General features: G+C 47.7%; 1 protein-coding gene across 1 annotated transcript in view; it reads right to left on the bottom strand.

Moving 5' to 3' along the window:
• The window catches only part of SHISA6 (shisa family member 6), a 224,378-nt gene extending 205,475 nt beyond the window's left edge, over positions 1 to 18,903 (bottom strand). The window contains exons 1-2 of the mRNA XM_062011115.1: positions 18,233 to 18,903; positions 2,382 to 2,542 (exon numbers count right to left, since the gene is read on the bottom strand). Of these exons, the coding sequence (XP_061867099.1) occupies positions 2,382 to 2,542; positions 18,233 to 18,903 (832 nt within the window). The remainder of the gene's footprint in view (positions 1 to 2,381; positions 2,543 to 18,232) is intronic.
• Positions 18,904 to 19,369: the final 466 nt, after the last annotated feature.

Below are 19,369 nucleotides of genomic sequence, written 5' to 3'. Positions count from 1 at the left end.
TTGTTTTCTCTCCCTCCTGCCCAAAAAGCAAGTATTGATGGTGACCTCTCTTTTACTTCCATACGAGGGCTTACCAACTTTATTCTTGTTTAATGTGCCATTCTTATTTTCCAGCTTTTACTTTCCTCTCAACCTAAAAGTTGGCATTCATGTATACAATTTCCTGATTATCACAATCATCTGAAGATCAGATGAGTAACAGAGTATAGTTACAAGAGTTTCAAGATTGCCCTATTCTGCAAATGCAACAGTATAAAAACCCAATAAATGTATAGCTGTTTTATGAGCTCATGATCTTTTGTAAGTGATTTGCTTTCTGTCTCATATGATATATGAGGACATGTTAATAATGGACATGACTGAGCCAGAAACAAGTTCTTTTGGGCAAGCTACAAAAGCAAGTTTTCCCTTCCCAGCTTTGGCAAGGGCTGGGTGTGACATTCGGTCCAAATGACTGTCCTGAGGCAGAAGTGATCAATTACCCCTGATGCTGCCAATGGCTGGGGGAGGCTATGATGGAAGTAAAGTCACTCTTCCTCTGCAGCTGGGTTCGTGAATATCTTCCTTTAGAGGGCTCTTGTTGCTTGTGGCTTGTCTGTTTGAACTGTACCCTGACTGAACTGTAATGGCTTTCCTTCTTCACAAAACATGGGCAAAGATACAGACAAGTAGAGGCTTAAAACAGCATGCCTTGTCCTTCCTTGCCATTTTTCCCTGCTCATCTCACATCCTAGTCCTCAGCAAGGGCCAAGCACACTCCTTACTGGGTCCTCTCACTTTGTAGTATGACTATTTGTACTTGCACCCTACTCATGATACCTGTGCTCTGGTCCTTGCACCCTTGTGTGCCTCCACTAAGATAGTAGTAAGCCTTTAAAAAGTTCATTTGAGCCATCAGGTACCAAGAGACGCCAGAAATGAACAATGCAATAGCAATTCCACTCACAAACCTTACTATTTGCCTTTTCTCAGACTTGACAGTGCCTGAACATGACACTTGATTCAGACTTCCAGTTTCCAGCAGGTCTCTCCTGCTGCAAGCAAAGAATTTCTTCTGCAGCTTTGTTCAGGATTTGCCTGCCCTAACTAAAGGGAGGCAATGGGAACAGACTGGGTGTCTTCAGAAAGGGATTCATCTCACTGTAAGGCTTAAGTCAGAGTTGTTCTCTGATGGTGCCTATGCCTGTTCACTGTCCATAAACCCTTACTCTGTTTCTATCATGAGGCAGAATCACATACACTCTCAAGAGCCGGTCCCAAGCCTTAAAAATGCAAAAGCACCTTCCTCTTTCCGCCTCAAGTGTTGTTCTCCAGCCCAAGAGTTTATTTCATTGGTATAACTCTCTAGCATAAAAAATTACAAGGTTCATTGGCCTCTGAGTGAAAATTGGAGAGCAAAAAATCCTTCTTAGTTCTCAGGGCAATTATTTTGTCTCCAGCAGTGGGGGAGGATTCCAGACAACAGGGTCACCTGGTCCTATCTCCATAGCCTGATGCACATTGAAGCAAAATCCTTCTAATAACCACCACAAGGCAACAGAACCAAGCAGTCACTGCCCTCAGTCATGGGCCCTTTCCACAAAGAGCAGAGCACACCAAGCCCCACAGGTTACAGAGCAGTCTGAGCTCCTGATAGCTTCTTTCAGAAGCCTCCCCAGAAGGGACCATTAGCAAAACCTCCTCTGATTGCCAGGTGACACAGGCCAGGAAATGCCACCCAGAAACTTCTACGTGAAGCTAAATAGCTTGTGACTGAATGAGGGCATATCTTTGAGGCACACATAGAGCTGCAACTGAGAGATGGGAAGTGATGGCAAGTCTTCCACATCTCACTTAACAAAGGTAGTCAGCAACCACTGATACATTGTTTTGACAATTATCAATAAATGAAGCATTAAATAAATCAGAACAATATCGTTACTGAAGAGGTTTTGTGCCACTGGGGAAATCAAGGCAAAAAGCAGTCAAATAATTTGACTATATTGACCCAGCCAGCAGAAGCCAGAAAGAAAATTGTTCATCCCAATTCCCAGGCCAACACTCCTGGAAGACCTCAAGCCAGTATCCACACTGTTTCCCAGCACATGCCTATAGTTGACCTGAATGAATAAGATAGCCCCAATTAAGTGAATATCTTTCTTCTCAGCTGCTGTGTATAGAGAGTCCAATTATGCTTTACAGCACATGTGTTTTGTTGGACATACACAATGTTCTAAGCTTAACACAAGCATTTTGGTATAAGCTGAATTTCTACCTCACTGAAGCTGAATTTTTAAAATGCCTAGAGAGAACAAACAAAAACCTCAAAGAATCATCAGCACTTCAAGCATGCCACTGGTACAACCACCTCTGAAGAGAAAGAGCAGGAAAGCAGCACTTACCTGGGTTACTTTTGGAGGTGCGCACGGGGGTGTAATGGTTTTTGGAGGATGTCCTGACTGGGGTGTTTTCTTTGGGGGAGGTATCTATGGCGGAGATAGTCTCTCTTTCACAGTGTGCTATTGGGATTGGTCCCTGCTGCCTTAAGATGTCAGCCAGAGCCCTAAAGAGAGAGAAATAGGGAAAAAAAGCCACCTTATTTTCAGACAGTAGCTAGAATGGCATTCAGTATTTTCACTTCCACAGTCACCGTGAGAATCCAGCAGTGGCTGCATTTCTAACATAAACAGAAAAAAACAATAGCAACAAAAGGCTTAAAAGCTCAGTTTCTATTTACAGGCTTGCCTGGCTATTGTTTAGTTCTTCATATGCTTCCACTAATTCACTTCACCCCAGGGTTATGCTATCTCTCCATCATTTTCATTGCTGTCAGTGACAGAGCTGATGAACTGTTCTCGATAGCAGACAGCACTGCCCTCACTGAACACACCAGAGCCCAAAGGCTCAGGCACTGTGATCTTCTAAAGGTTACACCACAACTGCCCTTCCCAAGCTAAACTTCTTCAAGATTAAATGAGCTCCTTAAATCCTTGGATTTTTTCTGCAAGAAGCTCAATACACAGCAGTGGTGGGAGTGGGCTTCTTAAAGGAGAGCCAGCAGTTCAGAAGAAAAGGGGTTTTCCCATGGGTTGACGTCAGCACAGCCATTAGCCTACCTTTAGCTTTTTGTCCATTATGGATTTGTTTAATGGTACTGAGGTCTCCCTGCTATTCCCTAAGAAACAGAAATGTCACACAGTTCCTTTGCATCCAATGTTTTCCCCTTGGATGAGTGGATATTCAAAGATGTTTTTTCCTCTGTGAATATCATGGACATGGTGGAATAATTACAGCATGAAATGCACTGATTTTCTTAGTGCACCCACAAGCTATCTCTTGAGCCACAGGAAAAAGAGGAATGTGGGAGCTTGAGTGAATTATAAGGGACAGTGGCATTTTAAAGATGATGGAGTTTGAAGGGCTCTTTTCTCTTGGCAGAGGGGATATGCCTAATGTCATCTTGGGTACCAAGAAAGATTTAAGGAGGAGAAATTCCTTCATTGCTTATTATTGATGAGAGTGTTGCTGGTTTTGCTCATATCTATCAGCATTCCTTAAATGACATATCCCTGGTCTTTCATATGAGAAATAGTTTGGGACCTGAGACCATTCCATTTTCCAGATTATTTCCTCTACAGACTGCTGATCTGGTGCATGATGAATTGCAACACTATTGTGCACTACAAAAGAACCTCTTGGAAGACTCTAGAGGCTCCAGAACAGGCTTACATTAGCTCACAAACACCCTGTACAGAATAAGAATGTTTTTAACCTCATTTGATTATTCATTGTTTATAGAGAGAGCAGGCATAGAGGCTGTAATCAATCCTATGATATGTATATGTGCACACATACTGATACATATGAAGTAAGAGGGTTGTGACATGCAGGGACCTGAGAGCACAGGTACTCTTTTGGTGCTAAGATAGGCTCAGAGAAAGGTGGAGGTGGCAGCAGCAAGAGATAGATACTCAGCCCTGTCCCAAGTCTGTTTGCTGTTATGCTTATTCCTCACCCAAGAAGAGGAATTGGTATTTGGTGTCCTCCAAAAGATGCTGAATTCCCATTTAGTGGCATAGACCTGTGGGTGCTCAACACCTTTTACAGTCATGGCTGAGGTATCTCAAACTGATCATCAACTTACAGGACATGTTTGAGGTTTTGTCCCCTTGCCCAAGGTTGTACAGAACATGAGTGGCAGAATCCAGCTGAGGCTGGAGGTCGCTGCCCCATGCGATACTGGGTGGTTTTCTCCCAAGGAGAGGATTCATACAACCACTAGCAATCCTGATGGCTTTTCTGGGTAAAATATCTCCCCAGTGAATTGCAGATTTTGTTGATGGGGGAGGATGTGGACAGCTAATGAGGTCTGTCTATTTGGCACCAGCATCCAGCACATCCTATTGGAGACAACACATTTTTCTAAAGACAGCAGGTTGGCAGAACTGAGCCCTTAGGACATATCTCCAAGATATATTAAGCATCAGATGACCATTTAATGTTATCTGCAGTACAGAAATGCTAAGAGTCATTTTTCAATCACAGAGATTGTATTAGGACCATTATTTACTAGCCCATAGTGGCTTGGGCTCATTTTGAACACTTGTGGAAGACACTCTTAGTGTCAAGAGTGCAATCACTCAGAGTACAGAGGAAGATGACAGCATGGATAACAGTAAAACACTATATACCACTTAGCTTAATGTACTAGAGCCAGCTGGGCAGGAAAGGTCAGGTCAGGGACTCATGCACACTCAGCAAGGGCTGTGTGGGATGAGGTACACAGAGGTGGTACAAGAAACTCCAAGATGAGGAAGTGAAGCTGGAGGTACTGTTAGGATGGAAGAGTATTCACTGAAGTTGAGTTTGTTTAACCTGACAAAAAGAGACTAAGAGAGGACTTACATCCTACTAATGGTGATTTGCAAAGGAGGCAGAGCACGGTGTAAGACAAAGAAGAGGCAAATAGCATATGTTGCAATAAGGGCAATTCTACTTGGTTATAAACCAAAAAATAGTCACAGTGGAAGAACAAAACACTGAAACAGGGATCCAGAGAGGCTGAAGGACCTCCAGCTGTGGAAGCCTTTAGATTCAGATGGATAACAACCCAAACAACCTCTTCTACCACTGAAGCTGGCTTTGCTTTAAGAAGATGGCAGGTATCCACAAATTCTTTCCAAACTAAAATCTGTTGTGATTCCTCATCTAGAACCATCTTACACAGCAAGTCACCTTGTTTCTCTTGATACTGTTGTCCTTTCTCCTGCTATCATTACTCTCTGAATGGGGTTTGACAGAGTCCTAAGAATATAGCTTTCTTTCCCTGGATAGACAGTTTACCTTCATTCACTACAAATAATTCAGGCAATTAAAGTGAATATACTCTGGAACAACTGGAGTTCCGTGGTTATAGCCAGGACCTGCACTTATTGATCCTCATCACAAACAAAAATACAACTCAGATGATACGAAAGAGTTTAATCTCTTTGGTTTTCATCCTGAGGAACGGTAATAAGAGCTGCTCTCTGTGTTAGTTGTTGGTCACAACATAAAAGGAAATGATTTCTAGTCGTGTGCCAGCCACATGGAAATGAAGAGACTGCTACTCTCAGATGAAATGAAGCAATCACAGGTGATTCTCTGCCATGTCAGACTACACTTGAGATAAATTGAACATAACTATCAAAAGCAGACCCAGCTCATAGTTGTATGGGACTAAAACAATGTGAGTCCAGCAACACAGAAGGTACAATCTTCTTATGTCCTAAACACACCAAACTGTGTGTCCTGAGTGCTCACTCTTTGTCCTCCTTTTTAATGTCTACAGAGAGAAAAAAAAAACCCTGTTCAGCACCAGCAGAATAAAACATTATAGGTGGAGAAGAAAGTAAAACTTGGATCAAACTGGCTAGTTCCTTGCCAATTCAATCACATTGTTGTGTGTGATCCAGTTTATTTCCATAAAGCACAGAGGGCTGAGTCCCCCACTGGTGGAAGGTCAGTCACACTTAACTGAGGGAGGATTTGGTGGGTATAAGCCTCTTGGGTACAGCTGCCTAATTGTCCACTGCAAAAGCTTCAATAATAATAAAGTGATAGAGACACTTGATATGTTTGGGGCTTGTGTGTGCAGACATTTGGATACAATTAGTCTCACTGATGTCAACAGCATCCTAATCACCTGCACAAGGCTATGAGACACTTCAGAAATCTTTCTATGACGACACATCTCTTATCTCAGGAAAACAAACCTCACTCACTGGAATGAGTTACCTGTGGCAGTGGATGGAGTAGCCAGAGTTGTGTAACTGTAGAATCATATCCTGAGATAATGACTTATGACAGCTGTTTCATTAACGTCATTTAGTTGAGAACATTAAAGCTCCTCTCCACAGAAATGCACAATAGACACGGTGACATCAGGGATGTTATTCCAGTTCAGCGCTGGACTAGCTGTGTGGGAGAAAAATCTCCTGATGTCTTGCATGGCAGGACATCCCAAGGCAGAGCAGCTCAGGTCCTGCTTTCAAGTGTCTCAGCAGGGAAGGTTCTCAGGCAACTCGACTAATTTGGCAAGACACACCCAAAAAAAAAGGTCTTGCTGGAAATACAAATGGCCAAAGGGGATGGGTGTAAGCAGCAGGGTATTAAGGCAGGGCATCAGCTGGGGCCCTGATGTTGAAAGGATGAAATTAACAGACTTTGCTAAAGATGAAAGTAAATGAAGGCAAGGCAAACTGGGTATTTATCTCCCAGTCCTAGCAGGAGATTTGGGAGGGGAGAGAGGAGCTTCACTGTGCAACAGGGAAGTAAATCACTAGTAAGGATTTTTCAGGCTCAAGGGGGGTGATCCTTCATCTCACTAGCAAGACATACCTTGAGTGCTATGTCCAGTGCCAGGCTCCTCATGCACATCAAGGAATGAGTCTAATGAAGTGTCACAAAAATGCTGAAGGGCTTAGAGCATCTCATCTACAGAGGAGAGTCTGAGAGAGCTGGGACTGTTTATCCTAGAGAACAAAAACCTCGGGGGAATCTTATCAACATGTATCAGTGACTGATAGGAGGGTGTAAAGCAGCCAGGCCTTTCTCACCAGTGACCAGTGACAGGACAAGAGACAATGGCACAAATTGAAGTACAGGGAATGCCATTTAAGAAGAAGTTCTTTTACACTGAGAGTGTTCAAGCATTGAAACAGAGTCCCAGCAGGTCACAGAGTCTCCATCATTCATGACAATTAAAACCCAACTGGCCACAGTCCTAGGCAACTTGCTTTAGCTGACCCTGCCTGGAGTGTGGCCTGGTTAATCTCCAGAGGTGCCTCCAACCTCAGCAACTGTGTGATTCTTGAGTTTGTGTAGCCAAACCAATTTGGTCCAGCCCTAAGCGCCATAAAGAAATGGGCTCAAAACACAGCAGAGAGAATCTCCAGTAGGGAGCTGACCCCGATCCTTCTAGACCCACACTAATGGCTCCAGTGGGATTTCCTCGGGCTAGGCAATGTCATTGACTGCAGATCCAGCCTGAGAGAGCTCCAGGTCCATTTTTGTAAGTAGCCCTTCCTGCAGTAACTTTCTCACTATGAAACACACCCATTTTCCACAGCTACTACTGGTGCCTTAGCTTCCCAACCTCAGCAATCCCAGCAAGGTGATTTGCTGGTCTTCTGCATCCCTGAGGAGAAATTCCTTACTTTGAAGTACTCTGTGGACTGAAGGAGGAAAGATTTGCTTGACAGCACTGAGAAAGCTTGAGGCAGGGCTGAACCAGAGTTTCTCTGTCTAATGATCCCTTCACTGACAAGGAAGCTCCATCTGAATAAACATATCCCAGGTATACCTGGCTTTTTGTCAGGTTTTTTCAGGATCTATCTGTGGAGATGCAGAACTCAGGTCAATGCCCCAGGGCTGGGAAGGACTTTGTGGAATGTATTTGACGAGGATATCTCCAGCCCACACATGACCCTCTTCTTTTTGGGCTCAATAGAAAAAATACACAGATCACTGGGAGACAGGGAGAGGCAAAGAGCTTACACAGAGAGGAATGTCTGATTTAAGAAGTGAGTTTGTGACACGTCAGCATTTGCCTCTGCAATAAGCTCTGAGACACATCAGACTGTGGCAGGCAGGAGTATGGTGCAGAAGTAACATTCACCTGCAGGGGCTGAAGGGACCTTGCAGCCAGAGAGAATGTGAAGCTGCAGGGGCTGTGAAGGACCCAGCTCACTTTAGCACACCCAGCTCACTCACCAACCCAGCTGAGAAACTTAACTTGCTGCCTTAATTATCAATGAAGTAACAGCAGGCTGGAGCAGTGCTGTCCTTCACCACAACCTGTTAGGTTTATTTTAAAGTATTGTCCTATTTTCCCAAGATCCATAGATTTTCAGCACTAATTGATAGGATGAGTGTGGGTACAGGTATCTCTTCTGCTGAAGACAAACGGAGTTTTGGTGACAGCCTTAACAGGCCAGAGTCTGGCCTATGGGAAATAAGATTTGAAAAGAGATGCCTGTGGATGCTGAGTAGGAAAATGTGATGGAAAGAACTGACTGTTTCCAGTAGAGCAGGATATACACATGTAAAACTTCACTCAGTTGCCTTCTGAAAATCCTCTCTTTTGGAGACCTCACGTGCAATGTGTTAGAAAACAGAATTGCCTGTTCCAAGTCCCTCTGAATTTGGGGAAGAATGGAAAAAGAATGACCAAATGGATCTGGCAGAGAACAATGAAAAGAGCAGTGTCTGGCTGAGCTAAAAGCCTGCTAAAAGCATAGCTGTGATGGAGTTTGGGCAGAACTCCAATCAACTTTAGCACAGCCAGGATTTCACTACAAGCCCTTTAAAAGAGAGTAAGGTTAAAGACTCCCCTATGCTCTCTTATTAACCCAGAAAGAAAGAGGCAGTTAGTCTGAGAGAGGCGATTTATCCAGCCGTGGAGCCAGCTTACCTGGAAGGGACAGCTCTCTCCAAGGGAGAGGGATTTCAGTCACTGGCAAGTTGTGCAGAGCATGGCTGTGCATTATTCATGGTTTGGTTTGGCGCCTGTCCCCAGCCCTGCTGCGTGCCCCGTGAATTTTCAAACACTGACCGCACAGAGCCACGTGCTGCCCTTGACCAAGCTGGCTCTGTGCTGTCCTCAAAGAGGGGCTTCCCACCCTGCAGGTTCTGCCAGCTTAGTGCTGCTTGCCCATGTTATTCCCCCAGTGAGAGCTGTGAAACAGCAGAACAGGCGTGTACGCTGCCTTTCATCAGGTCTCCTCATCTCTGCTGCCTCCTCAGCATCACCCCCAGGGTGCGTGTCTGGCCACGCTCTCTGATGCCACTCTGATCTTACAACCAGAAGGATGGGGCTTTAACCGATCACACAAACACCACTGCAAACTGATACACAGAGGGAAACAAGGGGATGCTGCTGCCAGCAAATCCCTCTGGGACACAGCCTCCTTCACAATGGAAGGGACTGCCAAAGTAGATCTTGTTTCTGAAAGTGCAGGGGCTCAGCAGTGTGCTACAGATGCATCAGTCCCAGGTCAGCAAAAGAGATAAATGGTCTCTGTAGCTGCCAGAAGCAAAAACAGCTGATGCTTCAGAGCACAGTTTCTGGGGAGGAAGACTGGAAATGGGATTTTCACAGTATCCTGAGCAGGCATGTGGTTGACATCTATATACATATATATGTGTGTCTGTGTGTGTGCATACAAGAATAGATGGATACACCCATGGAGATAAGAAAAAGACTAAACCAAAGGACACCCTTCCAACAGCGAAACATTTGTGCACCTGTACTAGCACGAATGAGGAAATAGTCCTTCTTAAAAAGTAAATATTAAAAGGAAAAGTCAGATGTCTTCTGAAAAATCTGCATACCAAATGGGAGAAGCATTTGTGAACATCCTGGAATTTAGTACAGGTTTTAATGGCAAATTTCACTGAAAGCTTAATTATGGATGTACAAAGGACCATATAGGTATCCCAGATTGTGATAGCAGAATGAAGTTGTCAGTTTACACAACAAATTCTGCCTGGTGAACTCAAAACTAACACACAGGTGACATAATTATATTATACACCCATTGTATGAATGCATGTATGTGGAAAATGCATTTCAGCTGAAATAGAATGAGCACAGGCATTACACTGATAACATGTAAACAACTGTTGCTGTGAGCTCATCATCTCTTCTGTCTTTATAAGGTGCATTAGAACCAGAAACTGTAAAGTAAAGCTCTTGTCTTTGGGATGAGTTCTTTAGGCTGTATGTCGAGAGCAGGAAATAACCAGCAGTGCTTAGACTGCACATCTTGCACAACTGCCTCACAGATCACACAGTAATATACAAATTGAAGACATCTCCTACTGTTGCTGTGATGGAATTTACTACAATCACTAAACTCACCGCGGGTAACGCTGGTTCCCTCGAATAGCGATACTGCAGGGCCAAGGAGGAGGAAACTGTTACGTAAAGATTTTGCCATTGAAAATTTAAAAGTCCCTCTGCTCTGCCCTGGTGAGGTCTCATCTGGAGTCCCGCGTCCAGTTCTAGGCTCCCTAGTTCAAGAGAGACAGGGAACTGCTGGAAAGAGGCCAGCGCAGGGCTACCAAGATGATCAGGGGATGGAGTATCTGTGTGAGGAGGAAAGGCTGCGGGCCCTGGCTGAGAGGGTCCCTTATCAATACTGATCAGTCCCTAAAGGGTGGGTGTGGAGAGGATGGGGCCAGTGTTTCTTGTGTGGTGGCCAGTGATAGGACAAGGGGTAACAGGCACAGGCTGGAATAAAGGAGGTGACACTGGAACAAGAGGAGAAGCTCCTTCGGTGCTGAGGTGAGGGAGCCCTGGCCCAGGCTGCCCAGGGAGGGTGTGGAGGCTCCTTCTCAGGAGGTTTCCAACCCCACCTGGACACGTTCCTGTGCCCCTGATGGAGGGGAACCTGCTTTAGCAGAGGCTGGGGCTGGATGAGCTCTGCAGGGCCCTTCCCACTTCCACCATTCTGAGATTCTGTGACTTTAAAACGTTAAAGCACACCTTTCCCAGCGGTGTTTGTCGGCAGACGGCTGCCACTCCGCAGCTGCCGAGGCCCAGGCCGCTGAGGCACGGGGAGGCTGCGCGGGGCCCGGAGCCGCCCCTCAGCGCCGCGGCCGGCGCGCGGCTGGAGGCTGCCCCCTGGCGCCTCGCCTCGGGCCTCCAGCGCCGCCCGCCCGCGCCTGAGGGAGCGCGACGCGCGTCTGGGCCTCGGCGTCCCGGAGCCGTGCGGGACGGGGTTCATCCCCTGCCGCGGCTGGCACTGGGCTGGGAGTGGGCTTTACGATGATAAGGATGTTGGTAACACAGGGGCCTTTCGGATATTGCCCGGCAGTGCTCACACAAAAGAGCTTTGCTGCTCCTCACTCTTGCCCTGCTCACCCCAACAAGCCCCAGGGCTATTTCCGTACCCTAGACCATCATGCCCAGTATAGGAACTTGGGGAGGACTGTTTGAGGGAAGAAGACTGCTGCTGGAGCATCAGTCAGCAGATGGGGAGCGACCACAGTGGGCAGCACTTGGGTGTGGGGTTATTTGTCCCTTGCGTTTAATTCCCGTGCCTTTCTCTCTTGCACTCCTTTCCCTTACTACCACTACTAACATATTATCGTTGTTATTATAACATTTCATTCCAGTTATTAAACTTTGTTTATCTCAAGCCACGAGTTTTCCTTTTTTCCTTCCAATTCTCCCTCATCTCCCTGAGTGGGGGTTGGAGCGAGCGGCTGTGTGGGGCTGAGTCGCTGTCTGGGGTTAAACCACAGCAAAGAGAAGAAAGCACGGGTGCTGGGGAGAACTGGAAGTAGTGTTGTTGTGCAGAAAAGGAACTACGCACTGATCTTGATCATGGAAAGAATGTAAAATCAGACCAGCAGGACTTGCTTGCTACGTATCTCTAAGGCATGGAAGTCTGCAGAATTATGCCAAGGGCTCAAATGGTACAGTTTTCTAGTTTGTTACTGCTAATGCTTGTGTATCTGCACACACAAACTTGTAACAGCACTTGATGGATAGGCAGCATTTTGAAATAGTGCACACAGAAGAAGTTTCATGCACAAGGTATCTGTTTTGTACCAAATCCTGTGTTATAAGCACAATTAAGGGACTTTAAGCTTACTGAAGAAAGCTGCACTTTCTCTGAGCAGCCCTATCACTGCATCAAAGGAGGCTGGGGCACGAGCTGAACTACAGCAAAATGTTTCTTGTGAAAGAAGTCCTGGCTTATCTGTCTGGGTAATGAGACATTTGAGACCTCCATGCAATGGAGTGCACACAGATCTAAGGAAATACAGCTTGCCCATGCGAGTAGGGACAAAGGCAAGCAAAAAAGCAGTATGATCTCATTTTCTTGATAAGGTTCAGATCTTCTTATGTGAAACAGAAGTTTTAAAAGGCGTCTGATCTCCAAAGACACACAGATCAACTGCTAGTTAAGGATATAAGAGATTGGAAATCTAAAAGAAATAGAAGTTCAGAGCTAGACTGGATTCCCTTGACACCTGTGATGGAGGGTTACTAATAGACAAAAAAAAAGTTAATTAGAAAGCAGGAAAGTATCAAATAAATGGGAATTGCAGAACTGAAATGATTTGGTGAAGGCAGCATGGTGTCTAAGAATAGCCTCTGTTCCAAGGAGACATTCAAAAAGGAGAAGACTCAAAAGCAGCCAGGGGAAGTGAGTAGCCAGGCAGCCAAAGCCAGTCACCAAAACTGTCACTGGGACAACTGTCACCAAAGCCAGTCTCTTTATAAAGCAGTTTCAGAGAGTAAAGCATGGCAAAAAAACCACCCAAACAAACCCAACACTTACTAAAATGGGCAAACTGTGACCAGAGCTTCAGGTTGAAGCTCCCCTCAGTACAAGTAAGTGAAGCAGGACGAAAAATATTTTGCACAAATACATGCATACAAATACAGATCCTGCCTGGATTTGGCTGGCTGGGAATGGGCAATTCATCAATGCAGACAGGACAAGATTCAGGTCTTCTCCCTGCATGGGAGTTACACCAATTATACTAAGGTGCGGTATTGGTTTGAAAGAGAAGTAGTCACAAATAACTCCCCTGAGGCCACAAGATCATGCCTTTCTTTGGTTCACATCTCTCTTGTGATGAAAGGCTGAGGGAGCTGGAGTTCCTCAGATTGGAGGAGCCTGAGGGGTGACCTCATTCATGTTTACAAATCCATAAAGGGTGGGTGCCAGGAGGCTGGAGCCAGGCTGTTCTCAGTGATGGCCAATGACTGGACAAGGGACAATGGGGACTAGCTGGAACATGAGAGGTTCCAAAGAAACACAAGGATAAACTTGTTCCCTGTTGAGGTGAGGGAGCACTGGCAGGGGCTGCCCAGATGGGCTGTGGAGTCTCCTTCTCTGGAGACATTCAAACCCACCTGGGCGAGTTCCTGTGTGCCCTACTCTAGGTGGTGCTGCTCTGGCAGAGAGGTTGGACTGGATGAGCTTTCAAAGTCCCTTCCAGCCCTTAAGATTCTGTGGTTCTGTGGTTTACTATGATCAAGTCTGACATGTGCTTATGGACCTGTATTCTGTGCCTATGAGAGGGATAGGCCACTTCAGAGAAAAGACTCAAAAACCAGCAGGAATAAACAACACAAAGCAAGGCAAAGAGCAGATGAAAGATACGTGAGTGAGGCAGATGAATGAGACAAAGTGGACTAGGAAAAACAAAGCAGAACATAAATCCAAATCAGTGGAAAGAGAAAGAAAATCCTCTGCATGGTCCCTATGGCCAGGTGGGTGTCTGTTACACTCTCTCCTTGCCCTGGGGAAGAATGAAGTTTGATTGTTTGGCTCAAGCAACACAATCCTGCAGGGAACAGAACTGAATGTGCCAGCTGTGATCACAATTAGAGAAACTAAGTCTAGAGAGAAGTGGCTTTCACAAGCTCCACTGTGGGGAAACTCACTCCCTTCCAGTGACCCCTCTAGTGACCATAAGGCCCAAGAGAGCTGTAGTGGGATACAGCCTGCAGGAAGAGAAAATCTCCTGTATTATAAGTCAGCATCATGCAAAACAGTGTACGCAGCCTTCCTGGATCTATGGACAAAGAGATCCGTTGCTTCTGAATCCTGTTCAAATTCAGAGCTGTAGAGTAAAAATGGCAAGAAATTGGTCAATTTAACTGTGGTCTCTACATGGGAAAAGGATGGACATTTATAAAGACAGTCACTGTTACTATTCACAGAGCAGAGGACACAGAGACAGAGACTAAAGAAAACAGTAGTGCAGGCATCCTTTCTCTGTGTAGCCACAAAGATGTGCTAGGAGTAGGGTAGCAAGCACTCTGAGCAGAAGGTTCTTGTTTCTCTTCTCCCTTTCAAAAGCCAAAACACTCATCAGACACCCTCCATGCAAGGACAGATACAGAAGTCAAGCTGTTAGTAGAATACAGAGCTAGTTTGCTGGGAAAAATCCCCGTGCTGCTTCTAGCAACTAGAGGAGAACAACAGGACTTCCACCACTGCCCCAGGGCCACCACTACCTCTGTCTCCCCTCTTGCAAGTAGGGGCTTTGTTTGCCCATGCAGCAAGCAATTGGTAACATCTCAAACGCTAGCTGTAAATTATAGACAGTTTCCAATTTGTGCATTCCTAACTCAGCAAAGAGTGCAATGGTTACTGTCACTGAGGGCTAAAGGGTCATAGAGTGATAACAGTAGCAGTGAATTATTTATGTACTGTAGCATGGGGATTTAGGGTCATGAGAATATTCTGGGTCATCCCTCCTTGCTACAGAAAATATACCCAGCTTTGAAAAGAAGCAGATGATACTCCTTGTTCACCATAAAAGATTCCCTAACTCATTCCCATACTGAAAACAAAGGAAATATTCTGCTCACTTGAGTAATGCTTGAGCAAAGCAACCCTGGAAAACTGATGAAAACAAACTGTCCTCACAAATGCAGCCAGAAAGAAACAGCAGACAAAATCTCGCTGGGTATAACTCTCAGAAATCAGCCCCAGTTGCTATCTGGAGCCCAGTGTGCATTAGTTCTGGCTGTGTAACTCCAAAGCAAGATCCAGACAAAAGGTCAGGCTGTAAGATCTTACGGTCATTCAAATATTGTCTAAGTTCAAAGCATTGCAAGTGTTTCTGCAAAATATGAATGTTTTAGCTCCTGTTTTTCAAAGAGCTTCCACTTACAGCTCTTAGAAATGAACTTATGTATCAGTTACTGCCACTGCTCATCCCAGAATCACAGCAGTGCCTCTGCTTTAAAGGTACAGGGTAGTGCCTGAAAACATTTTCAGTTCTGAAATGCACAAGCATATCTCAGTGCACAGACAGCCTTTCATTTCAGATGAGAGTGACAGCGCTCCTGTGAATTTCTAAACTCTCCTTTCTATCAAAACAAATTATTAAATGAGCCTTGCCTCCACCAAAACGTTCTTTATAACTGAGTTAATAAGGATTTCCTGTAAAAGCTGGATAAGAACTTAGCAGAGAAATAACATCTACAGGCAGTACTGCTAACTGACCATTTATGATGAAATAAAATGTCAAGTGTGATCTTGCTAATGGTGAAGTGTAGGGAAGTCTTGATTAATCTTCCCTGGGTGTGGGATACTGCTCACAAGGGGCTGTTCCAAATCCACTGAAATAATGCCCGTTTATATAGTTCTCCTCATCCCAGAGGTTTTGGTGGGAGGCACACTGAGATTTAATGCACTTGTCATCACTCCAGTGAATTATTCAGGATGTTACACATAACTCCAATTGACATGACCTCAAACAGATAGAAATATCTGACTGCACTCTGATTTTCTACCCCCTCCCCCTCATTACTCAGCAGCAGGTCTCAAAGACAAACCATTCCACTCCTCGTATTTACATCCTGATTAGAGCACTGATAGCATTTTTCCCTCAGACTGATGCAGCCCCTGGCTGCTGGTGATGCACTTCACAATATTTAAACCATCGTGTGATGTTGATCAAGTTCAGGTAACACAGCTGTGAAAGGTATAATCTTTTACCAGCTACCATATTATAGAAGTCAATCAATTCCTGAAAATGCTCTGAAAGTCAAGCTTTCCGAGCACTCAATCTGCCATTCATACTTCCACACACAGGTGAATCATTTTCCCAGAACTTATCTAAATAAAGAACAGCGAGCATCAAAGGAGTGAAAACATCAGGAAAAATTCAGACAAGTCTGGCAACAATGTCTCTGATTTCAAAGGCTGCAGAATCCAACACTGGAGCTAGAGCTGAAGGAACATAAGGCCATCCGAGTCAGACTCCTGAATTTAGTGTGAAGATAAGGCCCAGACAAAGTTGCCTTGAAGCCAAAGGAGCTTGGCAGTTGGGCAACAAAACTAGCTCTTAGTTAAGAAAATACTTCAAAGAGCCTATTTTCTGCCTAAGCTACTTTCAGGACCCTTTACAGACACAAGTGACCTAAAAGATATCTCAATGTCTTAAAACTGGGAAGTTGTTTTCTTGCAAAGGCAGAGACCAGAGGCAGATGGGCTTGGTAGTGGAATATGTGGGCCAGGCCTTCAGTGAGTGTGAACCAGTATGACTTTCTGTCCCCATGGAAGACACAGTGATTTACCCCTGCTAGCACCCCTGTGTGTAGTCTTATAAAGGGAGGAGCTGAAACAAGAAATATCTTCCCAAATAAATAAAAACTGCGTCACTCATCTCTTTTTCTCTGTAAAAAGCTAAAATTCCTTCCCTCAGACTCTTGACTGCAATTGAAGTTCAGCTTCAAAAAATATGGGCAAGGATTTTAATTGTTTTGATTGAAAATTCTTAATAAGATCATTTTTATGAAGTATTATCTGCTAGAGATAAGAGCTTTCCCCACTCATGCTCACAACTGTTCGTACAAAGAAGCTCCTCACCAATGTTTTGTGTTCAAACACAGGAACCTCTTGGATCTGCAGCACACAAGATGAAGACATCATTTGGAGGGACTTTTTCCACCAAAAAATAAATATGAACTGAGAGAGCACATGCATTTGTCTAAAAGGAGAATGGTTATGGAAGCCTGAGCTTTTGCTTTAAACAGGATTTTCTCTGACACATTGAGAGCGTTCTCTCTTATTACAGCAATGTGTCAAACCACTGAGAAAAGGGTACCAAACTACTTCCTCAGCAGCCAGTCAGAAAGGACAGGCTACTAGCCTGAGTTGTCTGCATTTAGAGGGGAAAAGAAATAAAAAGAGAAGAGACACTCTGGTACCGCGAGTGTTTCCTGAACACCCTTTGTGACCGTAAGGCAAAGGCTCCTGCTCGGAGGGCGCAGAGCAGATCCTGTCACACTTCCTAAACTTCTCCCTGGCCGGGTCGGGCCGGGCAGGACCCGCGGGGGCGGAGGGGCCTCTGTTGTCCCCGGGGACGATGAGGGGAGCGGGTCGGGCCGAGCAGGACCCGCGGAGGTCGGAGCCGGGAGGGGACGGGGGGGACGCGCCTCCGATGGGGCGGGGCGGGAACGGGCGCGGAGTTGTCCGCGGTCCTGAAAGCGGGGCCGCTGCTCAGCGGCGTCGAGCAAAGGAGAAGGGCCCCGTTGCTGCCCCGAGGACGGGAGGGCTGAGCCCCCGGGACTCAGAACCGAGGCGTGGGAGGGGATCGGGAGGGATGGCCCGAGCGGTGGGGTTGTCCCTGGACAGACTGCGCAAAGGGGACAGGCGCAGTAAGGGAAAATCCTCTGACGGATGGCACAAAGAGGGAATTCTCAGACAACCCTCGCAAAGGAGAAAGCCCTTGGACAGGCGGTTCAGAGGGGGAGCCCTCGAAGCGACAGCGCAATGGAAGATTGTTTTTACAGGTGGCATAAAAGAGGAGCCCTTAGACAGCCATCGAAAAGGGGAAATCCTTGGAAGGGTGGTGCCATGGGGAAACTCATGGTCAGCCCGGGCAAAAGATAAAGGCTTGAGCGGGTAGTTCACAGGGGGACTCCTTGGAGAGGTAGTACGGTGGGGGAACCCTCGGGCAGTGCTGCAAAAGGGAAACCCCTGGGCAGCCACTTCAAAGGTGGAATTCTTGGAGGGGTCACACAACAGGGGAACTAACTCTTGGGCAGGCTGTATGAACGGGAAGCCCCCAGCTAGCTGGCTGAAAGGAGGACTCGTGCAACGAGGAAAACCTTGGACAGACACAGTGCACAGGGGAAACACTCAGAGAAGCAGGGGAAAGAAAGAACCTTTGGAGAGGAGGGTGTCCCTAGACAGAAGGGGCGCCGGAAGCAGGGGGAGGATCGCACCTGTGTATGTTCATCTCCCGGGGCGGGCGCCGCGCCTTGTCGTAGGCCACCTTGGCGAAGACACCGGCGATGAGCACGAAGGCGATGGCCCCGCACGAGATGTAGACGGTGGCGTTGGTGCTGTCCTTGTCCGGGTCATACTTGTTGGCGTCCCCGTCGGCGCCGTTGCTGCCGTCGGCGGGCAGCGCGCCGCTGGCGGTGGTGGGATGGGCCCATTCGGGGCTCTTGTAGTTGCGGCACAGGCTCTGGTTGAGCTTCTCGGCGCGCTTGTTGCAGCAGAAGCGGTAGAAGCAGGTGCCGCAGCAGTAGCGGAAGCCCGTGAGGCTGTTGTTGCACTCGAACTCCTTGTCCCACTGCCCGCTCACGTCGTAGTACCCCCAGCACGTCTCGTGGGCCGGGGCCGAGCCGCCGCCCCCGCCGCCGGGGGGCGTCCTGCCGCCGCCCGCGCCCTTGCCGCGCCCGGGCAGCGCCGTGGGCGCCGCGGCCCCCGCGCCCGGCAGCGTCTGGTTCAGCAGCTCCTTGCCCGGTTTGGGGGTCCGCCGCGCCGCCGCCGCCCCCTGGGTGCGGTTGCCCTTGGCGCGGGGGGGCCCGGCCGCCTGCGCGGCCAGCAGCAGGGCCAGGAGCTGCAGGGAGAGCAAGATCAGCGGCAGCAGCAGGTGCCGCGGCCCCATGGCGGGGCGAGGCGCGGGGAGGGGAGGGGGAGCCGCGGGGCGCGGCGGGGCGCGGCGCGGGGCGGGGGGCGGCGGGCGGCAGCGCGGGGCTCAGCGGCCGCGGCGCTGCCCCATGGAGGGGAGGGGGGGAGGGGGGGGGGCGGGGAGAAGGGGGTCCCGCTGCTGCCGCGCGGCTCTTCAGCGGCGGCTGCCCGGCGCCGGGCGCTTCATGCCGGCGAGCGGCGGAGCCCGGCGGAGCGCGGCTCGAGGCGGCGGGGTCCCGTGCCGGCCGGTGCTCCTCCGGCGAGGGGCTGCGAGAGACGGGGAGAGGGTCAGAGCGCGCCGCGCCCCGGGCACCCCGGCCCGCCCCCGCCCGCCCCCCACCCCCGCCCCCCCGCCCACGGCCTTACCATGCCGGAGCGGGACTGCAGCGGGGCCGCGGCGCCGCGGAGCAGGCGGGCTGCCCGCGCTCCTCGCGGAGGCGGGG

Source organism: Colius striatus, chromosome 18, assembly GCF_028858725.1.
Source record: "Colius striatus isolate bColStr4 chromosome 18, bColStr4.1.hap1, whole genome shotgun sequence".
Classification (NCBI taxonomy): domain Eukaryota; kingdom Metazoa; phylum Chordata; class Aves; order Coliiformes; family Coliidae; genus Colius; species Colius striatus.
The sequence above is the reverse complement of the archived record's forward strand: the minus strand, read 5'-3'. Positions and strand labels throughout refer to the sequence as shown.